This window comes from Haemorhous mexicanus, chromosome 20, assembly GCF_027477595.1.
Source record: "Haemorhous mexicanus isolate bHaeMex1 chromosome 20, bHaeMex1.pri, whole genome shotgun sequence".
NCBI lineage: Eukaryota > Metazoa > Chordata > Aves > Passeriformes > Fringillidae > Haemorhous > Haemorhous mexicanus.
The window spans coordinates 8,667,484-8,688,491 of record NC_082360.1 but is presented as its reverse complement, the minus strand read 5'-3'; the positions used below and the strand labels follow the sequence as shown (position 1 = coordinate 8,688,491).

Here is a 21,008-nt window from a genome sequence, read left to right as displayed (position 1 = left end):
GAGCTGAAAAATAGTGACATCTCTCTTTAAGGGAGAAAAAAAAAAAAGGGGGGGAAAAAAAGCAGAAAAAGTATTATAAAGCAGATACATAATTTTAAACAGGAAAAAAAACCACTGTTAACAAACTAACAAATCTGGGCATCAGTTTTAAAAATTCAGACAACTGACTGCAATTCATAACACTATGTAATAAAAAAAGAAATAAGCATACCATGCCTACAGTCTTCATCTGCTTGCCCATACTTTTTCTGAAAGGTAAAACATGAAAAGTTTAAAAATGGCATTATTCCAGTTAGCATAAACAACTACATGCTTGAATTACAAGTTTTTAAAAACTTTTTAGAAACCATTACCTTGTCTTTTCCTGGGTAGAACATGTAAAGAACATAAGTCATATGTCAATTATAATATAATTAATTCTTAGAATTAAGACTAATTTCTGACTTTTTCCCAAATTCTCAGTTAAAATGCTGACTTTTTCTCAAATTCTCAGCATGTGGACATTTTAAAATGGAGCCTGAATGGGCAAAGGTGTGTGTGTTATATGTTTGTGGGTGGCTCACAACACCTAGGAAAAAGTATAAAACTTAACTTTCAAGACACTGTTTGGTTTTTAATCTCACACTAATATAGTAATGTTCAAATTTTAAGATACTATTTTATTCTGTCTTTTCAGTGGTGTTTTTTAAGATTATTTTATTTAGTAAAACAAGAAGGAAAATTTGGATTGTTTTCCTCTTTTTAAGACTATCTACATAATTCAAGTCTTTAATAGGAAGGTTTTGATTTCAAGTGTTTTTCCAAAGTCCCTGCAGACTCAGTGCAACGCTATGATGAACATCCAGATGGGTGCCTCAGAAGATTTTCAAAGTGATGTCAGAAATATATTAAATAATCCAAGTACCAATCTGCATATTGGCTTACAGAAATAATTTTGAGAGGTCAAGTCCGTAGTAACACAACTTCTATTAGAAAATCCAACCTCACTTATTTGTAAATCTCTTCCCCTGAGGAGCCATAAGATAGGTCACTATTTAAGAGGTTTCCCAATTCTAGTTTTGCACACTGAATTGTCCAATCCAGCTATTCATTTAAAGAATGCTTAAAAACACTCCCTTAATCAGATGGGCAAGATTTGTATTAAAGCTGCCCAGCAAGGTCTTATGACTCAGCCAAACTTTTTCCACCTGGGATGAAACTGCTCCTACTCAATATCTGAAGATTTGAAGTGGACAAGGTTGCTGTAAATCTGTAATAGCATTTCCAAAAGGTAAGAAAAAGCAGGTTGTAGGTTTATTCTTAAATACTGAAATGTCCTTTCCTTTAAGAAACTGTAGCTCTGATGCTTTAAAGGAAGGACACAACTTTGGCAATGGGGTCACCTGTAAATCAGGGTTATGCCTCTTGCTTTGCATTTACAAACCTTTACAAGAGCCACCAAATATTTGCCAGAGTCTAAAAGTTACATCTTTCCCTAGATATGCTCTAGCCTAGGAAAGCTGGGATTAAGCATAAGAAGACTAATTTTAGGCCCATGCAAATGGAGCTAAAGCAGGTATGAACCAGCTACCTAGATTCTGACATTGCTTAACTTTGTTTTTTGGTGTTTTTATTTGCAGAAACTTTAATTTGATGCTCTTAAAAGATAAGGTAATCTGGTACGTAATTCAGCATATGTACCTTAACCCAGCTATTCTGCCTTCCTGGAATATATACATATATATTTTAAATGTTCAAAGTATTTTTCCTTATTTGTTTAGAAAACTGTGATTGAGACCCAAACCAAGATGTTCAAATCCTGAAAAATAAATGGATCAGGGAGAGCTACAAGACAGAAGCCTCACAGATGCTATAGCAAGAGGGATTCTGTGGGCAGAGCAACATGCCAAAAATTCTGAGTGGTATTTAAATCTTGACAATACAAGATATTTGACTTTTCTTTCCAGTTCACTAGATACTATAAAGAGTCACACTCACAAGTTGTAAAAAGGAAGCAATTCTATACAGAAGAGTCTCGATTTTGACGCGGTCGAGTTCTGCCTGGCAGGGCTCCGGGAGGTGAGCTGGGGGGTACTGGCTGAGGGAAAGGAGAGCCTCTGTGCAATGCTTCACTGCCACTTCATAATCCTGCTGCTTAAGGGATTCACATGCTTGTTCACATGCCTTCTCTGGTCTTCTGTCTGCCATGACTCAGGGACAGAAATCCTAGAGCGGGGGCAGAGGGGACGATAAAACGTTGGTTAGCTGTGGAATGGCACTGACAACTTGCCAACCAACTTCCATTCCCGTCTCAAGGTGCTGGATCACATCCCCCTCGTGCTGTGCCAGTCACATTTCCTACACCAAGCTTCTCACTAACTGCTTTCTTCCCAGGCTTTTCTCCATCGCTCCCAGCTCTCGATTTGGATTCTAATTCAAGAAGGTACTTAAAGCCCATGACTGATTTTAAGAATGTAAGTAGGGGTTTCAAATTTTAAAGTCAGGGTGGATTTAAGCAGAGGCTTTTGGGTCTTCAATGGCACCATGACCTTTGCTTTGGAAGGAACACAACTCATCCCTAAGTGCTGTCTCTGAGCCTGCAGCCACGCACTCCACAACACCTTCTCTTCCAAGCACTTCTCACCTACACTTGGGAGGAGGAGACACCTCCTCTGGGTGAAGCACAACAAGGATGGACAGAGAAGGACAGGAAAGACCAGGGGGTCAACAGCAAACCAACCATTTGTCTCTTCCTTCTGCTGGTTTAGCTACAATTATGGCCTAGAAAGTCTAGATACCCCTGCCACACCAAGACCTTTGTGCAGAACTTCTTAAATAATTTTAAAGTAAATATCTGGGGGGGATTGAGACAGTTAGAAAAAAAATCTGTCCACAGACAGACATTATCTGCCAATAAACTAAGACAAATGGTTCTCCACATCTGAACCACCAGCAAAAGAACAAAGCACTTCTGTAATCCCTGACCACATTCTCCCTTCATTGACATATTTAAGTACACGATACACATCCCTAGAGACACTGCACACTAAAGCTGACTTCACAAAAATGGGTTCTGATAACTGAAAGAGGAAAAATCTTAAGAGTTCTCATTTTTGCTTTTAGCAAGCAGCACATTGTCAATATTTCTGATTAGAGACCAACTACTACAATTGTCTCAAATAACTACTTTTAGTCCACTTTAAATATTCACTGTTAAAAGATTTATACTTAGTATTTTCCAATTTTCAACCAAAGGTGAAGTAACTTCAAGAATTTAAAGTCAAATAAATGCATTTTCCTCTTATGAAAAATAATCCATTATCCCACTTTTCCCATTAACACATGTCTAAGCCAACATTTAGAAGAAATGTAAACAAGTCTTTTCATATATTGTACAACATAGTGTTCTATGTGTTCCTTTCTAGTCTTAAATTTCCATTCAGTATCAAAATAATGACATAAAGGAATATTGATTTTTCAAGACTTAAACCAGCTTCCCTTTTAAAACACTAATATAAAAATTTCTCATTTACAACAAATAAGAAATCTTCTCTAAATGAAGGAATGCAAGCATGAATATTTTGCAGTTATCCTGGTACAAATCTGTGTGTGCCTCTTCCTTAATAACAGCCTTACAAAATATTACCTCATTCATCCAGATATTTCTTTTTCTGCTAAAAATAAGTCTGCACTTTCAAACAATAGGAACAGGCAAGTAAGCTCTGCATTTCCATACATATGAGTAAATTCATTCATGAGGTAACTCTGTTAAAGATTCTGCTGGATCACTTAGCACAGATTTTCAATTACATAAACATTAGGTATTCTTAAGCTGTGTATGCAAGGAGCTTTTCTAGATACAACTAAAAATTGCACTGGTTTCCACTTCCCTACCACCATTTTAGGCCACCATGTATTTCATAAATCTAGGATCTGCTTCCCCGGTGACACAACAGTTAATTGATGTTTTTTCTCATGTACATTTTGTTTTCCTCCTAAGGGACTGAAAACAGAGGACTCCATGAACTCTGCTGTACTTTTGATTTCCCCACTTCCTGGCTGACATATAACCAAAATTCCTTTGACCAAAAGGCTGAGCAGAGCTTCTGTGTGTTTATTCCCAAAGAGCTGATTAAACACAGATCCCATCCTAAGTGACCTGGCCAGCACAGCTGACAGATTTGAAACCCTTCTCCTCCAACATGGCACGATAAAAAAGACAAAGATGTTCTTTAACAATTGCCTTATGCTGGCTGGCTGGAGAAATACAGAACTCAGCTGTTTGAGAAGCTGGATTTTACACACCAAGCAGTGTCCACACAATTTCTCTGGTCAATTTAAAGATTCCAGAGCACTTCAGAGGATATAACTGAGGCTAAACTGAGCTAAATCCTGTGAATTAAGTGGAAACACGAGCAGTAAGGACCAAGCTGGATAACTGGCTAAACTGAGTCACACCAGTAATATTTCAGAGTGTAAAAAATCCACCAAAATCACAGTGCATGGGACACAATGACAGATAAGGAGCCACTGCAGTCTAATTTGTTTGGAAAAAAATCAAATTATAACAAACAAAACCAGTATGTGGACAACATATGGAAACTGATGCACTCAGGCTCTCAGATTTCATTTCAATCCCATCTATAATCAAACATGCAGACTCAAACATGCACATTTATTAGGCATTTGTACCATCCACTTCAGACTCCAGTCCAAGTGCTCTAGACTGTTCCTTGGAGACACCTGACTTTTCCTGCTCACTTCAGAAACCCTTCTTTCTAGTTTTGGTACCCTAAATCAGCACCTGAGACTTGTGAACATGAATTACAACCAACATTTCTTAAAATCTAGTCTGTTGAAGTACCTGACTTATCTCCATTTAAAATCACTCAGAGCAGTTCCTAAGGCCCAGCAGGAGCAGGAATGTGATTGTGCCCCTCTGCTGGGCACTGCTGGTGCCTCAAGTCCAGTGTCCAGTTCTGGGCTCCTCCCTTCAAGAAGGGTATTGAGCCCAAGAAGGGAACAGATATGGGGTAGGGGCTGGAGCACCAGTGGGATCAGGAGCAGCTGAGGGCTCAGCCTGGAGAAAAGGAGGCTCAGGGGGGACCTTCTCAACCCCTACAATTGTCTGAAAGGAGGTTGTGGCCAGGTGGGGGTCGAGCTCTGCTCCCTGGGAACGAGTGACCAAACCAGTGAAAATGGCCTCAAGCTGCACCAAGAGAGGTTTAGGTTGGATAGGAGGAAAATCTTCTTCACTGGAAGAGTGGTTAAGCATTGGAATGGGCTGCCCAGGGAAGTGATGGAGTCACCAGCCCTGGAAGTGCTCAAAATACAAGTGCACTTCACAATATAGTTTAGTTGGCACACTGGCATTTGGTCAAAGGCTGGACTCAACATTCAAGGTCTTTTCCAACCTTAAAGTATTCATAGAATCATTAACAGCCAAGGAGCAAAAGCACTTGTAAAAAGAAATTTATTTTCAGTTCTACAGATCTTTATTTTCAAGATTTCAGGCATAAAATTAGAATTTCTAAGAGTAGAATGTATTACAGATTAGAACTGAAAGCTGAAGTGTCACAAGGTCTGTGCTATATTCCCAACTCTCTTGGCAAACCCGAGCAAATTACTTATGAGCTTCCCTTCTGTCTACAAAACTGAAATTAAAATACTAACATGTAACAGAACAAACATCAGGATTATTCATTTTCTCAAAGAGACCTGGAAAAACACATGCCAAAAGCCTTCTAAATTCAATTCTGAGAAGTAATTTATCCTCTAGTGAAGTTTAATACAGCTTCAAAATATTGAAGAACCAGTAAAGAGGCATATTCCCACTAAAGCTAAAAAAGCTGCATATCTAAAATAGGTGGACATACTTAAGAAATTATATATGTAAATATATAATCTGGCATCATACTTTGTACCTCCAGAAAACTCCTGCCCTTAAGTAGAAGAGAACTTACTGAACTTGCATTTCATTGAAAGCCAAATTGTACTCAGCTTATCTTCCACAAAATATTATTTAAAAGACCTGGTTAGTTCTAACTGGTGTAACTTAAACCTTGGTGGCTTTTACAACTAACCATGGCAATTCTTTTTTTTCCCCTACAACTAATGATTTTCAGGCTCAATATTCCTAATGAGTATTCCACCTTCTTGCCAAAGAGGTTTGTAAACAAACACGAAATGAGGAACTAAAATCCAAACTCCAAATAAAGCTGTATGTTTCCCCTTCAGAGCTGCAGAGGGGGCTGGGAAAGGCAGAAGGGACAGCTTGAGGAGGAAGAGTGATAAACAACGTGATCCACACAGTCATTTATTTCCAAGTAAACACTACGCCTGCTTGGTGCACAGGAGGCTCTGAAGAACTACTCCACAGTCTGATGAGTCCAACTTCAAATTAAAATCAATGTAGGAGGAGAGAACATCATGAACTAAAATCCAGTGTTTCACGGCAGTGTAACTCATGACTGTGCATTTCCATGCTCCACATCTTACTGATGTGTTTCATGGAGTCAAAGGGTCCATACACTAAGATAATAATAAGTTAAAGCATGTGACAGTTCCTAAAAAAATTTCAAACAGATGCTTTTTCAATTCACTGTAAAGCATCTAGCCAGATAACTCTAGCTGTACTTCATAAACAAACAGATTAGAGGGCACAATGCTGTTCCTATTAATGTTACTGGCAAAATTCCCAATGTCTGCCAAGACAGAAGGATCAGATCCAAGGTCTCGCATGCCAAGCTGACAAACAGTAGACAAGTCAGTAAATATTTGCATATTTTAACTAAACATTAACATCTCTTGTAAAGATTTATGCTAAAGCAATGATGTTCAACTTGCAGTCCTACAGTGAGACTGGTAGGGATTTACTGTCAATTGAATTTACTTCAAGAGCCACATCCTGGGAATCGCAGAGTGAAGCAAATGAATGAGACCCACTGCCATGGGGAACGTGCAGGGGAAGAGCCTCTCCAGCTGCCTCCCATTACAATCCAGAACCCTTCAAACAGTTCTGCTGAGGGAAATAAGCACAAAATATTCCTTGCCAAGGCCATTCAGCCGTGTCCTCCTGCTAGCAGCCCTCTGTCCTGCGGGAAGGGAAAGCAGGAGATGGATTTGCCCTTCCATTGCCTATTGTGGTCAGGCTGGCGCAGGCTCCCAGAGAGAGAGAGAGAGCAGGGAAGGAATTCCACTCATCCTGCTCCTCTCTACAGAAATGTAAGCACTCTGTTTCCCAACCCTTTGGGATTGTTCAGCCCATCTCACAGACTGTAAAGGCTGGCCACCAAACTGGAGAGAAGTTTTAAACATGTAATAAATTCAGGCAATACTCAAGAAAAGACAGCTGGTTTATCAGAACTTCCCAGCAATTCCTTTTACGAGCAAGAAGAGACCTACTAGATTTATTTATGAGGCTAGTTGCTCTGTCCTTCCTCAGTAACTTCTGAGCTTCAAGTCAATTGGAACTGAATTTCCCAGAAGTCTGAAGGGTCTTGAAGATGCTGCAGTTCTCATGAAAAATGTGTAACAAGACAGATAAAAGACCCAGGGAAAGGTTAAGTTATAACTCAGTCTCTTATTGATACCAAGACATCAGTTACCCCATCAATTACTGCCACGTGCTGCCATCTACCATCAAGAGCTGTAGAAAGTGTCACTCACCAGTGAAAGAAAAGTCTTATTTATTTTTCTTGCCCATAGCAGTCAATGCCATAGGCTGCATTCATCAGTTTAACTGCTCCAGGATCCATCCAATAATCTCCAGGTTTAAGCAGAGTTCCCAAACTTTTTAGACTGCAGATCCAAGCAGTGCACATCCCATCCCTTCCTCAAAGCTGTTCTGGTAAACTGAGATGTAAGCAATTCACACATCAAAAACTTGTTATTTTCATAATATATCCAAATAATATTTGGGAAGTCCCAAAGTTGGTATGGCTACAATCTCTGTGATTAATAGTTTCCCTCTCACTCCAAATCTTCCAGAAAAAAATGACAAGATATTTCAGTTTACACAGGTATGGAAAGACCTGGGGTTTAACCATTGAATGGGACACAATTAAAAAGTTAGCTACTATGAACATGCCAAGATTACAGTTAGAAATCATGGGACACTAGAATTCAACTAAAAATTCAAAACTCTGAAACAAACTGCATTTGTCAGTCCACACACTAAAAGAGGGAACAGTACATCATTCCACTGTTGAATCATATTAGAGTTGCTCTGGTATCTCTTGTGATCCCATCTTAAGGCATGCCTGCATCTCTACGTGTCAACTGATTTTGTATTATTACCAAATACCACTAAAATACCTTTAGATCAGTAAAACAAAATTAAATATCCATTTATTTTCCTTACCCATTGTGGTAAAATAACCCAATCTTTGCCTTGAGACAAAAAAAATAAAAACCCAAACCCCCTTTATTCAAGCCTCCAGGATGGAATAAAATATAGCTGCACAAAATACAGAAATTACTTATGGAGACATACAGAAAAAAATTGCACTTTCCTAGTGTCATGACATAGACACCATAAATAACCCCAGTCTAAAAAAAAGATTTAATAAAATGAGAGGAGATAATGACAGTGCACTGTACCTACGTAGCAGAGATGAAAAGGCTGGTGCATCTTTCATACACAGGGTGCAAAAGAAAGAATTATATGAAAGGTGCTTTTGGCTTTTTTTGTTTCTTTTAAGAAAAATATAACAGCAGAGATCTCATGCATTAATTTATTCCAATTATGGTGGAAGTCCGTAATAGCAGTTAAGGAGTTCTCAGAAATGCACTGCACACCTTACAGAACAAATACAAAAGCCTCCACCCTTGAGAGAGGACAATCTAATCAGTTTTCTGAAGTAACTGAATTACTTTGGCTAATGTTGTACAACTCCAGGCAAAATGACCCTACTTTCAATTCCAAAAATGATGTTAAATCTGAAATGGAGCATACAGAATGAGGCAAGCACATCTCAAGGTTTTATTCTATAGCAGAACAGCAGCAAGAATCCTGTTCCAAGGCCTCTGAGGAACATGATATGCCTGTATGGGGAAGGGAAAATGGGGAAAGAAGAGGCTCATGATGCCCCTGACCATTAAATGCTCAGATTATCCTTCCACACTGAAAAATCAGACACAGCACCATAAAGGAGGAGGGCAAGTGATCTCTGACCACGTAAATGAAGCTTTGAGTCTGATCCTATAAACCTAAAGTATAGAAAAACACAACCACGTTTCTGGGGAAAGGAACAAGAGCCCGTGGGTGGTTTATCATTCACATAACAACACAGGCAATTGAGATTAAGAGCAAATGCCTTCTGCATCTGCATCCTCTGCAGGCTTTAAACCACTTTACATACATCACAGATACTAACAAGTTACAGTTTTTTACATGCCAGTTATGACTTCTGTACAGACTACTAAGTGATTATTAGCACTTTACTAATCTCTTTTATTTTCATTTTGGAAATAGCAGCAGAAGAACAATCTGTGCAGCCAGCAGCAGCAACACTCAGACACGGACACTGACTATCTTTGGCTCAAAATCTGGAAATAACTCATGGCCTCAGCACTTGCAACCACTCCATCCATCCACCACATCCCAAATACCTTCCCATCCTGCCTTTAAAAAGATCCTTTTTCACACAGCTGTCTGAAAGCATCACCTGTCCTGATGAAACCAAGCAAAATACCTGGCAAGGCAAAGCACAGCATCTATGTGACATGTACTGGTGCTGTCTGAGAGCCATTCACAGCCAACAGATACAAGGTTCCTGTTTAAACAAAGCAAATATACAGGCACATATTGCATTCATTAACTTCACAGAACAAATACTGGGTTGTAAAGTTCAATACTCTGAGGTTGAGTGAGGACAAAAGCATCTGTACAAGCTTATGCTGGCCTTCTGTGTGCCTGCATTACTAGGATATTGCCTTTAACTGTGTTAGCCACAGAGCACATTTTCCAAGGGCTACCTGGCAGAACGGAGGCTGCTGCCTAATGGACATCAGTGAAATACCTCAGCATTGAGGCCTTATTTACTGCATGCTACTCAATCTTATTCAAAAGACAACATTTGAATGTTGTCATTAACTCTTCAATAATGCCTACAATACTGCAACCGACCACAAAAAATTAAGAGAATATCATTCTGACAACATTCCCATTTTACAGAGAATTAAGATAAGAACACACAAGGCAAAAGTTTCTACAAACTTCTTATATTCACATGAAGAGATCTAGAAGTGATTTCTCCCCATTATGCTCTGCCTGTACTGTACACCCCTTTTACATGACCAATGCAGAGCACCTCATGTCTGCAGAGTGACTTAGGAGTATCCAACATTTTTCTACATCACAACACGGGAAAATTCACTAAAAATACAGAAAATTAAATGTAGCAAAGATGGGGATTAATTGAGATTTGCCTTTTGCTATTCCCTACTATATTTCAGAAACACTTTCTAATTCATGCAGATAGCAAAACTGTATTCCAACAAACAACTGTATTATCATTATAAAATAAATCATATGTACCCACACTGCACAGCCTCCCTTCTATTTCTTTCAAATACTAATATTTTTCAATCTCCTTCTCCTCATTCAACCACCCCCATCTCTACATTTATTGTATGTAATTCTGCAAAAATCTGCATTTTGCACCTTCTGTTTAAATCCAGTCGCTGCTTCCTCTGTGCTGCAGGAAGGTAGAGCTGGGAGGAAAGAGGAACTTGGTATCAGGAGAAGAGAAGGGGAATTTTCTGCACTCTCATTTTTTATCCAAAATCACACCAGGGAGGAATGCACGAGACCCAGCCTTCAAATTACAGAGAAATCATGTTTAGCTGAGGCTGAAGCATATTCACTGCAGGGATTATCTTTTTTACATTTGCACTTAATGCTGATTTGACCAGCACTGAGAAGATTTTCACAAGGTTGATCACAAGTACATCCTTGGCAGAAACATTATACAATAACACATCTCAACTTTGCACAAAGCAGCACTATAGGTCATTAGATTATTTCTTTTCTAATTTATCATGAACACAAGAAAGTATTTTGCCCAATTTCTAGAAAAGATGGAATCATGTTGGCAGAATCTTTCTCTCCTCAAAAGCACCCAAAAAGTCAGACTATGAAAGACACCTACCATGGGAAATTTCAACCCAAATAATTAAAATCTGGCAAACAATACCCAAGTGAAATGAGGAGTATGTCATAGTAAGCATCAGCTAACATAATAATAGGTGGTGCTTCTGCCCCACCTAAAGTTTTTGGCTCCTTCCTAGAAAATCTTTACATAAACAATCTTTCATAATAACTGGTTAACAACAGGAATTTGTACTCCATATACCTCTATGTTCACGCTGCTTTTTGGGAATAGTTTCTCACACTTACCCAAGATGAGGGCATTTTAATTGAAATACTGTCCCATGGTTACCATTTTATCCCCATAACAACATCACCAATTACTTACTTAAAAAAATGCATTAGAAAAGTAATTTAATCTTTGCTTCTCTTAATGAAATTTGCCAGAGAAAAACAAAGGGAAGAATCAGCACTGCACAACCAGCCAGTTCTCCATGGAGCAGCACCAACCTACAAGACTCAAACCTCAAACTCAAATTTACAGAACAATATCCATATTCTAAAGCTGGTTTAAACATCATAATCCACAGCTTTCCAAACTATGCCTTGCTTCTGTCAGAACCTCTCTTCTCAGCACTTGAATAACAGAACACAGCCTTGTTCCTATCTCTGCACTGGTGTTTAGTAATAATTTTGACCAAAAAATGAACTCTACTCATCTTAAGGACTTACCCAGTCCTGCAATTCCTAATATTATTCTCCACTGAGTCATAGGGTAGTGCCAGAAGTCCCCTCTGAGAAATGCCTGCTCTATGATATAGTCACATCTGTGTCGATGTGACTAAACATGTGTCACCTCATTTTCAAAATGCCAAGCAAGTGCCAAACTGTGTTCCCAAGGAATGCAAAGGGGAGTCATAGAAGATTCTCAAGCATCATTTCAACACGGAACATATCACTAGATTTACAAATACATTTCAGAAGTTTAAATGCAAAAACATGTCACAAAGTTTGCCAGTGCTCATTGAACCTGTCACTCATGCAGCACTGTCTGCAGAGAGCACTTGACCATAGTTCATTTGCCAAATTCACCAATCTAATCAGAGACAGAATCAAAATTAGCAGTTCCTAACTCTCAGTCTCATGTTCAATTCACAGCTTCATCTAATACAGCTGTATTTGGATTTCAGAAATAAAAGTGTTTTTAAACTAGGAAATTATTTATCACAGCATATTCCCATTTCAAAAACCACATGCAAACTCTTCCCCACCCCCAGCAACTCAGCAGCTCCAAAGCTCAGTGGTTCAATCCACATTTTCTCTTCTTAACAGGATATTGTAGCAATGCTGAAACAGTCTTCCCTCAAATGTCAAACTTTCACTTTCACACAAGAACTTTCTCCACCCCTGACCTGACACTGCAAGGCAACACTCTCCTGTGAGCAAATCTAGCTGAAAATACAGCTTTGAACCCCAGGGCAAGTGCAGATGCTACAGGTATCTATCACAGTTTTACAGTTGGATAAATTGGGAAAAAAAAAAAGTTTATTTGCTGGTTGAGATGCAAAATATTAATCACTCCTTCAATCCGTTCAGAAGGCAAAAAGATTGTAAAAAATCTTCATGCTGAATATCAGCTACATTGCACATATCACAAACTGAGCACAGGAATCAGCCAGAACACTGTGGCACAAAACAGGAAAAATTTCTTTCAATATCCCTCAGCCTTCATTGCAGCTTTATAATGAACTTTAATTTATTACAGTAGTGAATAATACTGTGACTGAGTTTTTTGTTACGCATTTACACAGTGCTTAGCACAAAAGGGTCCTACCGTAACAGATTTAATAGCACAATCATGCCACCCACAGATCCTCCAAACACATCTTTCCCCAAACCATGCCTATTATGTAACTGTACATGGTATTTTTGTGCACAGTTCTGAAAGTTCAAAGCAGTAACTAACCCTCGACCTCTAAAAACCGCTATCTTTGTTGTAAATAATCTCTGATAATTATTTTTACCTGACCGTGCTCCAAATAGTCTGGCATAATATAGCTAAGCCTAGTTTGGGGATTTGTCTTGTAACTCTGTATTTTAATTACATTAACCTTTCTGCATATGGCTAATGCTTTTACAACATCCCTGTTTCCTCTCCTCAAATGCCTGACCATGGTACCCCCAACAGGTTCAATTTTTAGAATATGGATTCCCAAGTTCTCCCCTGACAGCAAACCCTATGAGCAACACCACGACATGTATCCAGAACACGTCTCCCAATTGAACTCTCCCTCCCCATTCCTTTTGAAATGAACATCAGTGATTCAGTCACGTATTTGAAACCCCACTTAAAGAACTGCATCAGCAGGAATGAGCAACCATCCTGCTGTGGTTAACAGCATAATCCTGACAAAACTTGGGAAGCAGAAGAGCGGTGTCTAGCCCAGCCAAACAAATATAAACAAAGCTACAGCCAAGTAATATCAGTCAGTTCAAACGACAAAACAAATGTCCTGCACCATTCCAAGTGTGTGAGTGTCTCAAGATATGGCCAGAGCAGTTACCTCAAAACCATTTGCACAAACAACTATAATCAAAAACATCACTGGAATAAAAGATCCACAGCACTGCCTTAGCACAGATTCCCAAGTATGCAAAAAACATTCCCCTTAATGACCTCCCCGTGTAGATAATGAGAGAAATCCAACAAATTCTGGCTCCCAAGATAGCAGAGGAGTAGATGCATAGCAGCTCTTGTGGCTGGTCCAACACTATTTGGGAATCCCAGCCGAGGGGGAATTTAGTTGAGACCCATGAAGGAACATTACTTGGGAACAGAGGCCAACTGCCCATCCCTGTCCTCCCAAAATTACCCCAGGATAAAATGAAATTTTCACTTCAAAAAAATAGAGATTACCTTACATTAAGTGAAAAGAAACATAGGGAAGAACTGTTATTTTAGGTGGTGCCAAAACCACTACGCTTTTCATTTGTGGCATTCTCCATTTATGATGTCCACAAAGATTTGTTACCTTCTTGCTTTGCTGAACCACTAAACATTTTCCAGCAAATTAAACACTCGTGCCGCATTACTAACAACCAAGATTCCCGAGAACAGCTCATGTTACAGATTTCCCCCTTGCCAGTGGGGTCTGAAGGGCTATGAAAGACCTTTTAAGCATATTTAAGCACCGTAATTTTTAGTGTTTTGATGAATACAGTATTTTTGCTATATATAACTATGGGGGGAAAAAACCCAGACCGTGAAATTCACAGACTGAAAGATCATTTCTAAGTAACACTTACCCTAACTACCATAAAACCAGCTCAGACGAGTCCACACAGTGCTCACATTTCTATCCTTCACTTCCTGCCGCTGCAACATTCAAAATTTCATTCCAAACACAAACCTACTGTTCTTTTGCTTCCAATATTTCATCATTACAGCTCCAAGAATCACTAGCCTTCCTACTGCTTACAAACAGGAGCATGAAACTTATTTCCCCAAACCACACATAAGCCAAAGATTCAAAACATTCACCTCAGACACATCATTCTTCATGCAAGTGATATTTCCCAGGACTAACAGTAAGAAATGGTAAAACAGCTCCCAATCACATCTCCAAAACATACCTCTACATAACATCACCTACAAAACTTCTTGCTACCAGCTCAGCAGCACTGTGCATCCACTGCTTCTTGGAAAACCTGTGTAGTTCAGTGCTATTCATTCTAAATTACCTTCCTGCTAAGGTTCAAGCCTTCTAACATCTGACAAAGCTCTATGTCACTCTGAAAATTTGACAGTTTGTACTCATTTGGAAATAAGATGGGGCCACAGTCACCACTCAAACTTTGCAGTAACAAAATGGAATCTCTCAGTGTTGTAAAATTACATTTAAGGAGAAAAAGATTGAAATCTATCATATCTTATCTGGCTTTCCTGTAATAAGGCTGTAATTTGGTATTATGGAGGACTCTGAGAAAAGACTGGATAAATAACCAGTCAATTTCTAATTTACAACAATGAATTTGCATATAAAATTATGGAGGAATATTTGGGTATTTTGTTATAGCCTCATTAAGTATCCTTTAACTTCAACTGGCAGTGCAATAGAAATGCAACAGAAAAACAAATTCTCACCCATGGGTAATTACAATCTCTCTGCTTAAATTCCCAATCCCTTTTCCTACAGTAATATTCACTTTTCTGTGTTCCTCAGACATGAGGGATTGCTTCTGTTGGAAGCCTCACATTGTAAACATTCGTGTGAAGAGAAAAGCTCAGTAAGCAAGACTGTTCTGGAATAAGGAACCTGAGTCAATATCAGTGTCACCATCATGAAATTCCCAGAAGCTGGCCTGTTCCTGTGGAGCAGCCTCTGACCTTGCAGACTCCAAATTTCCCTGTCTATGAAGTTTAGTTATTTTCTCCCACCCCAAAACATTTGGGCACAACAAATTTTATTTTCCCAGCCAGTATCTCCAGAGGACCAAGGTAAGATCAAGCATTCCTTCAGATTTCTTTTTAATTCCATATCAATGCTGCATGGAAACTTTTGAAAAACCAGTCTCTTTTACAACATTCCTTCTTCTTGGTCAAAAAAGAATGGCAACCACAGAAGTTTGCACTAAGGGGAGGAAGAAATCCAACACATAAAGTACCATGTCCCTAAATATATGTCATTGATACATATAAACACAAATGCTGCCTTGCTGCCAAAGGCCACAGAAGAGATAGCAAGACAAACAAGAATGAAAAAGGAAGGTCTTGTTTGTTCTGAAAATCTAACTCACAATCCTTCCATTTATGGGGGGAAAAATACATATTGAAAAGGAGATTTTGCCACAGCATCTCAGCAGAAGTGAGAAAGGATTCAACAGCTGAAACACGAGCAGGAGGGAGGGTTGGGATTACAAAATTTGGAATTTTCCCTGCCATGATGAGCCACTGGCAGCGTTGCACAGACAGGAACACTGGGGATCTGCTTCCTTCCAGGAAGAAAGCTTCAGCAATGCCAGGAGAAACGTCAGGACAGGATTGAGGCTCGCTGGGATTCTTGGCCTGCTGATCCCCCAGGCAGGGGAATTCCAGCTGTCCAAGCACTCTCTCCCTGAGCTGGAGCAGTGGCACACCATCCTTCCTTTTCCTGCTCCAAGCCAGCTCCCACAACTTTCCCCAGTTTCCCAGGCTGTACACAGGGGATGCATTTAAATTAATTCCAAAGATTTTTCTAATTTAGATTTCACTCCTGCTACCAGACCTGTGAGGTCCCACTGACCTCAGGAGGGGAAACCAGTGAGGTAACAGATTCAAGGGCTTTAATAACCTGAATTGCTCCAGCAACTGTTTCTGCCACTACTAAAATGAAAACACCAAGAATAATGCTCAGCAGCAAATATAAGATGTTAGTAAATAACAAATAAAAAGAGAAACAAACCAATACCCTGAAATTCAGAAAGAATATCTAGCTATAAATGCAAAGGGAATTTTACTGAAAAAAATAATTATCAACCATGGAGAAAATATTTCATCAGACTATTAAATTAACAGAGTTGGAAATCATCATTAATATTATTGCCCAGCTCCTACATGGGCTCTTTCATCCACAGGTGTCAGGACTCCTCACAAGTCAGTAAGATTCACCATCCCTATTTTAAACTCCTCCAAAAGGAAGCACAAACAGGTGAAGTGATTTGCATCAGGCTCTCCACATCTCTCAAGCACTAGACCTGTACCTTACCCACCTGGGAATATCCCCTCTTCAAGCTTTCCAGACATTCTGACTTACATCTTTTGAGATGAGAATTCCTCTATGAATCCAGGCTTTGAGCAGAAGTTCTCTGCAAACCACAGCCCTTCTTCTACAACCAGAGCAACTCACACTGATCCCAAAGCCCAGGAGGAACTTCTGTGAAACCAGTGAGATTTCACAAAGGAAAAGGATCCTCCATGGCACTTCAAGAAGCAGAACTGGGACAAATTAGAGAATAAGATGCTGCTTCCACATCTCCCTTTAAGTTTTAGTCTGATGGGAAGAGGTAAAAAAAAGCTGTCAAACAACCAAACAAAAAAATCCCAAAATAGACAGAAAAAAACCCAACAAAATCAGCTATTACAACCTTTCAAGTCTTTAAGCCATGACTTTAACAAGCCTCCACCACAGAAAAATTCATCTGGCTCACCTAAAAAGAAACAGTGCCTGTATGAATTAAAAGAGGGAAAATACACCCTGTACATTTCACAAGTCCAAAAAAAAAATCACAGAGGTGAAGAGTGATAAAGGAAATGTCATTTCAGCTAGGAAAAATAAAGAAGTAATTTCTGCTTTCAGAACAAATTACAAAGAGAACTCAATTTATCAGTAATAACACATTAAATGTTCCTTCACTTACCAATAAAGAAAAACTACTCTGCTAATTAAAGTTCAACAAAAAAAAAAGCTTAACTCAGCTTCTGCCACTTACAATTTCTGCACAGTGAAAGCCAAGCCTACCAAAGTCTGATTCCCTGGGTTTGCACCCCAAGGAGGTGGAGGGAATGTGGTGGCCCCTCATACACTTTCCCCTCCTCCAAGTTTGAACTGAATATTCAAAATCAGCTCCTCCCTATAGACCTGCCCAGCACTCCAGACTGTCCCCACCACAAAAGCTTTTCCATTTAAAAATAAAAATACAAAAAAAAAGAAGTTTTAATTCACAATCTGCTATGGTTCAAAAGTACTGAAACAACCCAATTTAACACACATTATTTTAAAGCCTCCATGACCTACCTATCAGTCTTGGAAAATAATGCAAACTCACCAAGTATCACTTGCATTTTTTTTTTATATTTTATAAAGGAACATGCCTTTTCTTATATAAAGAATGGCAGGTGGTGTATTTTATCCTTTCCTTGCTTCAATTACACTAATTATTGAGAATAACAACATTAGACGATGTCAACAATCCAAACCATCCCAACAGGACCAGCCATGGTGATACACTCAACCCATCAATGGGGATATCCATTTACACGGTATTTTTCTGTCTCACAACTGAATTCTTTTGTTTTTTCAATGAAAATTGAAATGTATTATTTTAAAACTTCCTCTCAAGCTCGCTGTACCTTTGATAATGCAAAAATTCTATTACCTTATTAACTCTTACTCATTTTGTCATTAACTGGGAAGCAGCCCTGCAACTGTTTCCCTGCAGTTATTTCTTAATTTCCATCAATGATATGTTTAATCATGTTATCCTAATCGAACAACAATTGCCTAACAAAGCGCTGAAGCCAAAACAACTGCACTCCTTTTGAAATTAACAAAAGGACACTTCCCACCGCAGGAAGGGGAACACAGACCCTTCTCCTGCCTGGGGATGTGGGCTAAAAATACACATCTAAGTGTCTGCTGGAAGGGCTGTGTTGCAATGTTCAGTGGAAACTCTCCTGTTTTCAGTTTCAGAGCTGATCCAGGGTATAAAAGCTGCTCTTAGGACCTGTCTCAAACCTCCCAACTTCAGTTCGCTCTCCCTGCCAAAGCCTCCTGCAGAAAACAAAAACATAAGCTCATCTGCCCACCCTTCTACCGCTCCGAGGGGGTAATTTTACAACAGCTGTTAAATTCTTCCAATTTATTTTTCCATCGCTCCGCAAACCCTACCTACCCCATTTTTTTTTTCACTTCTATTACACCATTGTTATTTTCTGGCCGTCTCTCCCATCCCCTCCCGCCCCGCCCGGTACAAAAACAAAGCTGCCTCCCACCCCCCCTGCATCCCCCCCGGAGCACCCCCGGCTCGTGCGAGGCATCCCCGGCTCTCCGGCCCTTCCCCCGGGCCCGGCCGGGCGCGGGGCCGCTCCGCCCGCCCGCGGGCCCCGGGGAGCGCGGCGGCGCCGGGGTCCGGCCGAGCGCCCCGTAAACACCCCGCGAGCGGCGGCCGCCGCAGGCCCTCCGCGGACACAGGGCCCGCTCCCGCCGGCTCCGCGCGGCCCCCGCGCCCCGCACCGTCCGCCCCGCCGGCCGCGGAGCCCCGCGGGCCCCCCGAGGGCGCGGCGGGGCCGCGGGCGGCCGGTGCGGGCCGCGCTCGGTGCCCGCGGGGGCGGTCGGGGAAGTCCCGACTTACCTGTCATTACTTTCTACGCCATCTTGGATCCACTTGTCAACGTCCCACAAAGCATTGTGGGAAAGGCCGGCCCTCCCCGCGGCCCGGAAGGCGGAGGGCGGCGGTGTGAGGGGACGGGACGGGACGGGGACGAGAGCAGGGATGGGAACAGCAATAGGAACGGCGGCGGCGCGGGGATTGGGACGGGGACAGCAAGGGGGCCCGGGTGGGGACCGGGACGGAACGGCGGTGGGGACGGGGTCGCGGTCCGGCTCATGATGGGGACCGGGACCCGCTGTCCCCTCAGCCCGGCGGCCGCTGAAGCGCAGCCCGGGGTCCCCTCACGGAACAGCGTCCAGGGCCACCTCCGCTCCGCCCGCGCTAGAAACCGGCAGCTTCGGGGGGTTTTCCGTGTTTGATTTATTTTATCTCTTTTTTTTTTTTCCCCTCCCCTTCCCTGGGCTCGGAGCGGAGCTGCGGAGCCCGAGGGTCGCTGGCGGGGCCCGTACCGGCAGCCGGGGGGAGCCGGCCAGAGCCGGCCACGGAGCCCACCCCTGAGAAAAGCTTGGAAAGTACTTTTTCTCATGGTTTTTCTACGGCGTAAGTTGGGTTTTGGTTGGGGGTTTTTTTGTTTGTTTGTTTGGGGTTTTGGGTTTGTTGTTTTTTTTTTTTTTGTCTATTTGGTTGGGTATTTTGTTGCTTTTTTTTTTTTTAATTTTTTTCCTGTGGCTTTTTAAAGTTCCTTCCCTCAAAGAAACTCGGGAGGAGCCGGGTGCGGTGCCGAGGCTGCCGCAGGTGCTGGAGCAGCTCACGCTGTCACCGTGTTTTCCAAACCCATCCGCCCGAGCTGAAAGACCGCTGGTAACGCGTTGCTGGCTGCACATGAATCCCAGAAACTGCTTTGCATAACAATTTTATTTTCATGGAATAATCTTCCCTGTTAGCTGTGTTTTCAGACTCTTTGGCAATCAGTTCTTAATACCTACGCTGCTTTGCAAACTGGCTTTTTCAAGGCGTTACCGGCTTAGCTGCCGTGGATGGGTGCCCTGTGCTCTGCATAGGCTGTTGTGCTTTAGGGCAAAGTGGACAAAAAATTGGGCAAAAGCAGCTCACTTCAGGATCTTAGTAAGTTTATGACCAAAACAGGATTCCAGTGTTTCTTAAAAACTTTTCCTTCCCCTTTAATTGAAATAAGATCCAGATCATTTTAGTATTGGATCTTGCTGTAAAATGTATTTACATTTATATTTAAATTTACGTCTAATGCCTCGTAGCTCTTTGAAGAATAACCACCAGCCAAGCCTCTGATGCATTGCCACTGCAAGAAAATACTTGTGCCCAAGAAGGTTTTCAATATTCATCAGTAGTGCATTTATAAAGAGAGAGCTCCTTGCAACAATGTAAATACAGGAGGAAATAAATCTAAATAAATCCTTTGCATTTGCCACCCAGTCTTAAATCAGTCTACTTTTTAATTCAGCTTCATAACTAGCTGGGAGTGCAGTTGTGCTGTCACAGTGAAGAGTGTGGGTGGTCCCAGCCTCAACCCAGGAGATGCCATTTCAGGATAAAACCCTCCTGTGGAACTTGCCCTAGGCCATCTCTGCTGTCCCTGCTGCCAGCCTGACACCTTTCCTAGTGCTGTGACTTGTGTTTTCCATGGGCACTGTGCAAGAACAAGGATCAAAGAAAGCTGAAACCATGTTTAGTATCCAACTAACTTCGTGTCATTCAGTCCAGGTTGTTGAAATGGAGTAAGTCCTCTTCCTTTTGAGGGTGGTTGTCTTTGGTTCCTAGTGAGCTTTATCTTACTGGCCATTTTTTTTTCTGTTAGAAAATGCAAAGGTTT

At 41.0% G+C, this 21,008-nt stretch overlaps 1 protein-coding gene and 1 long non-coding RNA gene across 7 annotated transcripts in view; one reads left to right on the top strand and one right to left on the bottom strand.

The window, feature by feature from the left end:
• HELZ (helicase with zinc finger) overlaps window positions 1-19,238 on the bottom strand; it is an 86,149-nt gene extending 66,911 nt beyond the window's left edge. For 4 of the 6 annotated variants that reach the window (XM_059864123.1, XM_059864125.1, XM_059864124.1 and 1 more), the window contains exons 1-3: window positions 19,181-19,238; window positions 1,978-2,205; window positions 212-248 (exon numbers count right to left, since the gene is read on the bottom strand). In XM_059864123.1, the coding sequence (XP_059720106.1) occupies window positions 212-248; window positions 1,978-2,187 (247 nt within the window). In that variant the 5' untranslated portion in view covers window positions 2,188-2,205; window positions 19,181-19,238. The remainder of the gene's footprint in view (window positions 1-211; window positions 249-1,977; window positions 2,206-19,180) is intronic. The other 2 variants (XM_059864128.1, XM_059864127.1) reach the window with 2 other exon arrangements.
• Window positions 19,239-19,271: 33 nt separating this feature from the next.
• On the top strand, window positions 19,272-20,618 carry LOC132336536 (uncharacterized). Its single transcript, XR_009488886.1, has 2 exons — window positions 19,272-19,759; window positions 19,899-20,618. It is a non-coding gene; the product is annotated as an uncharacterized LOC132336536 (long non-coding RNA).
• Window positions 20,619-21,008: the final 390 nt, after the last annotated feature.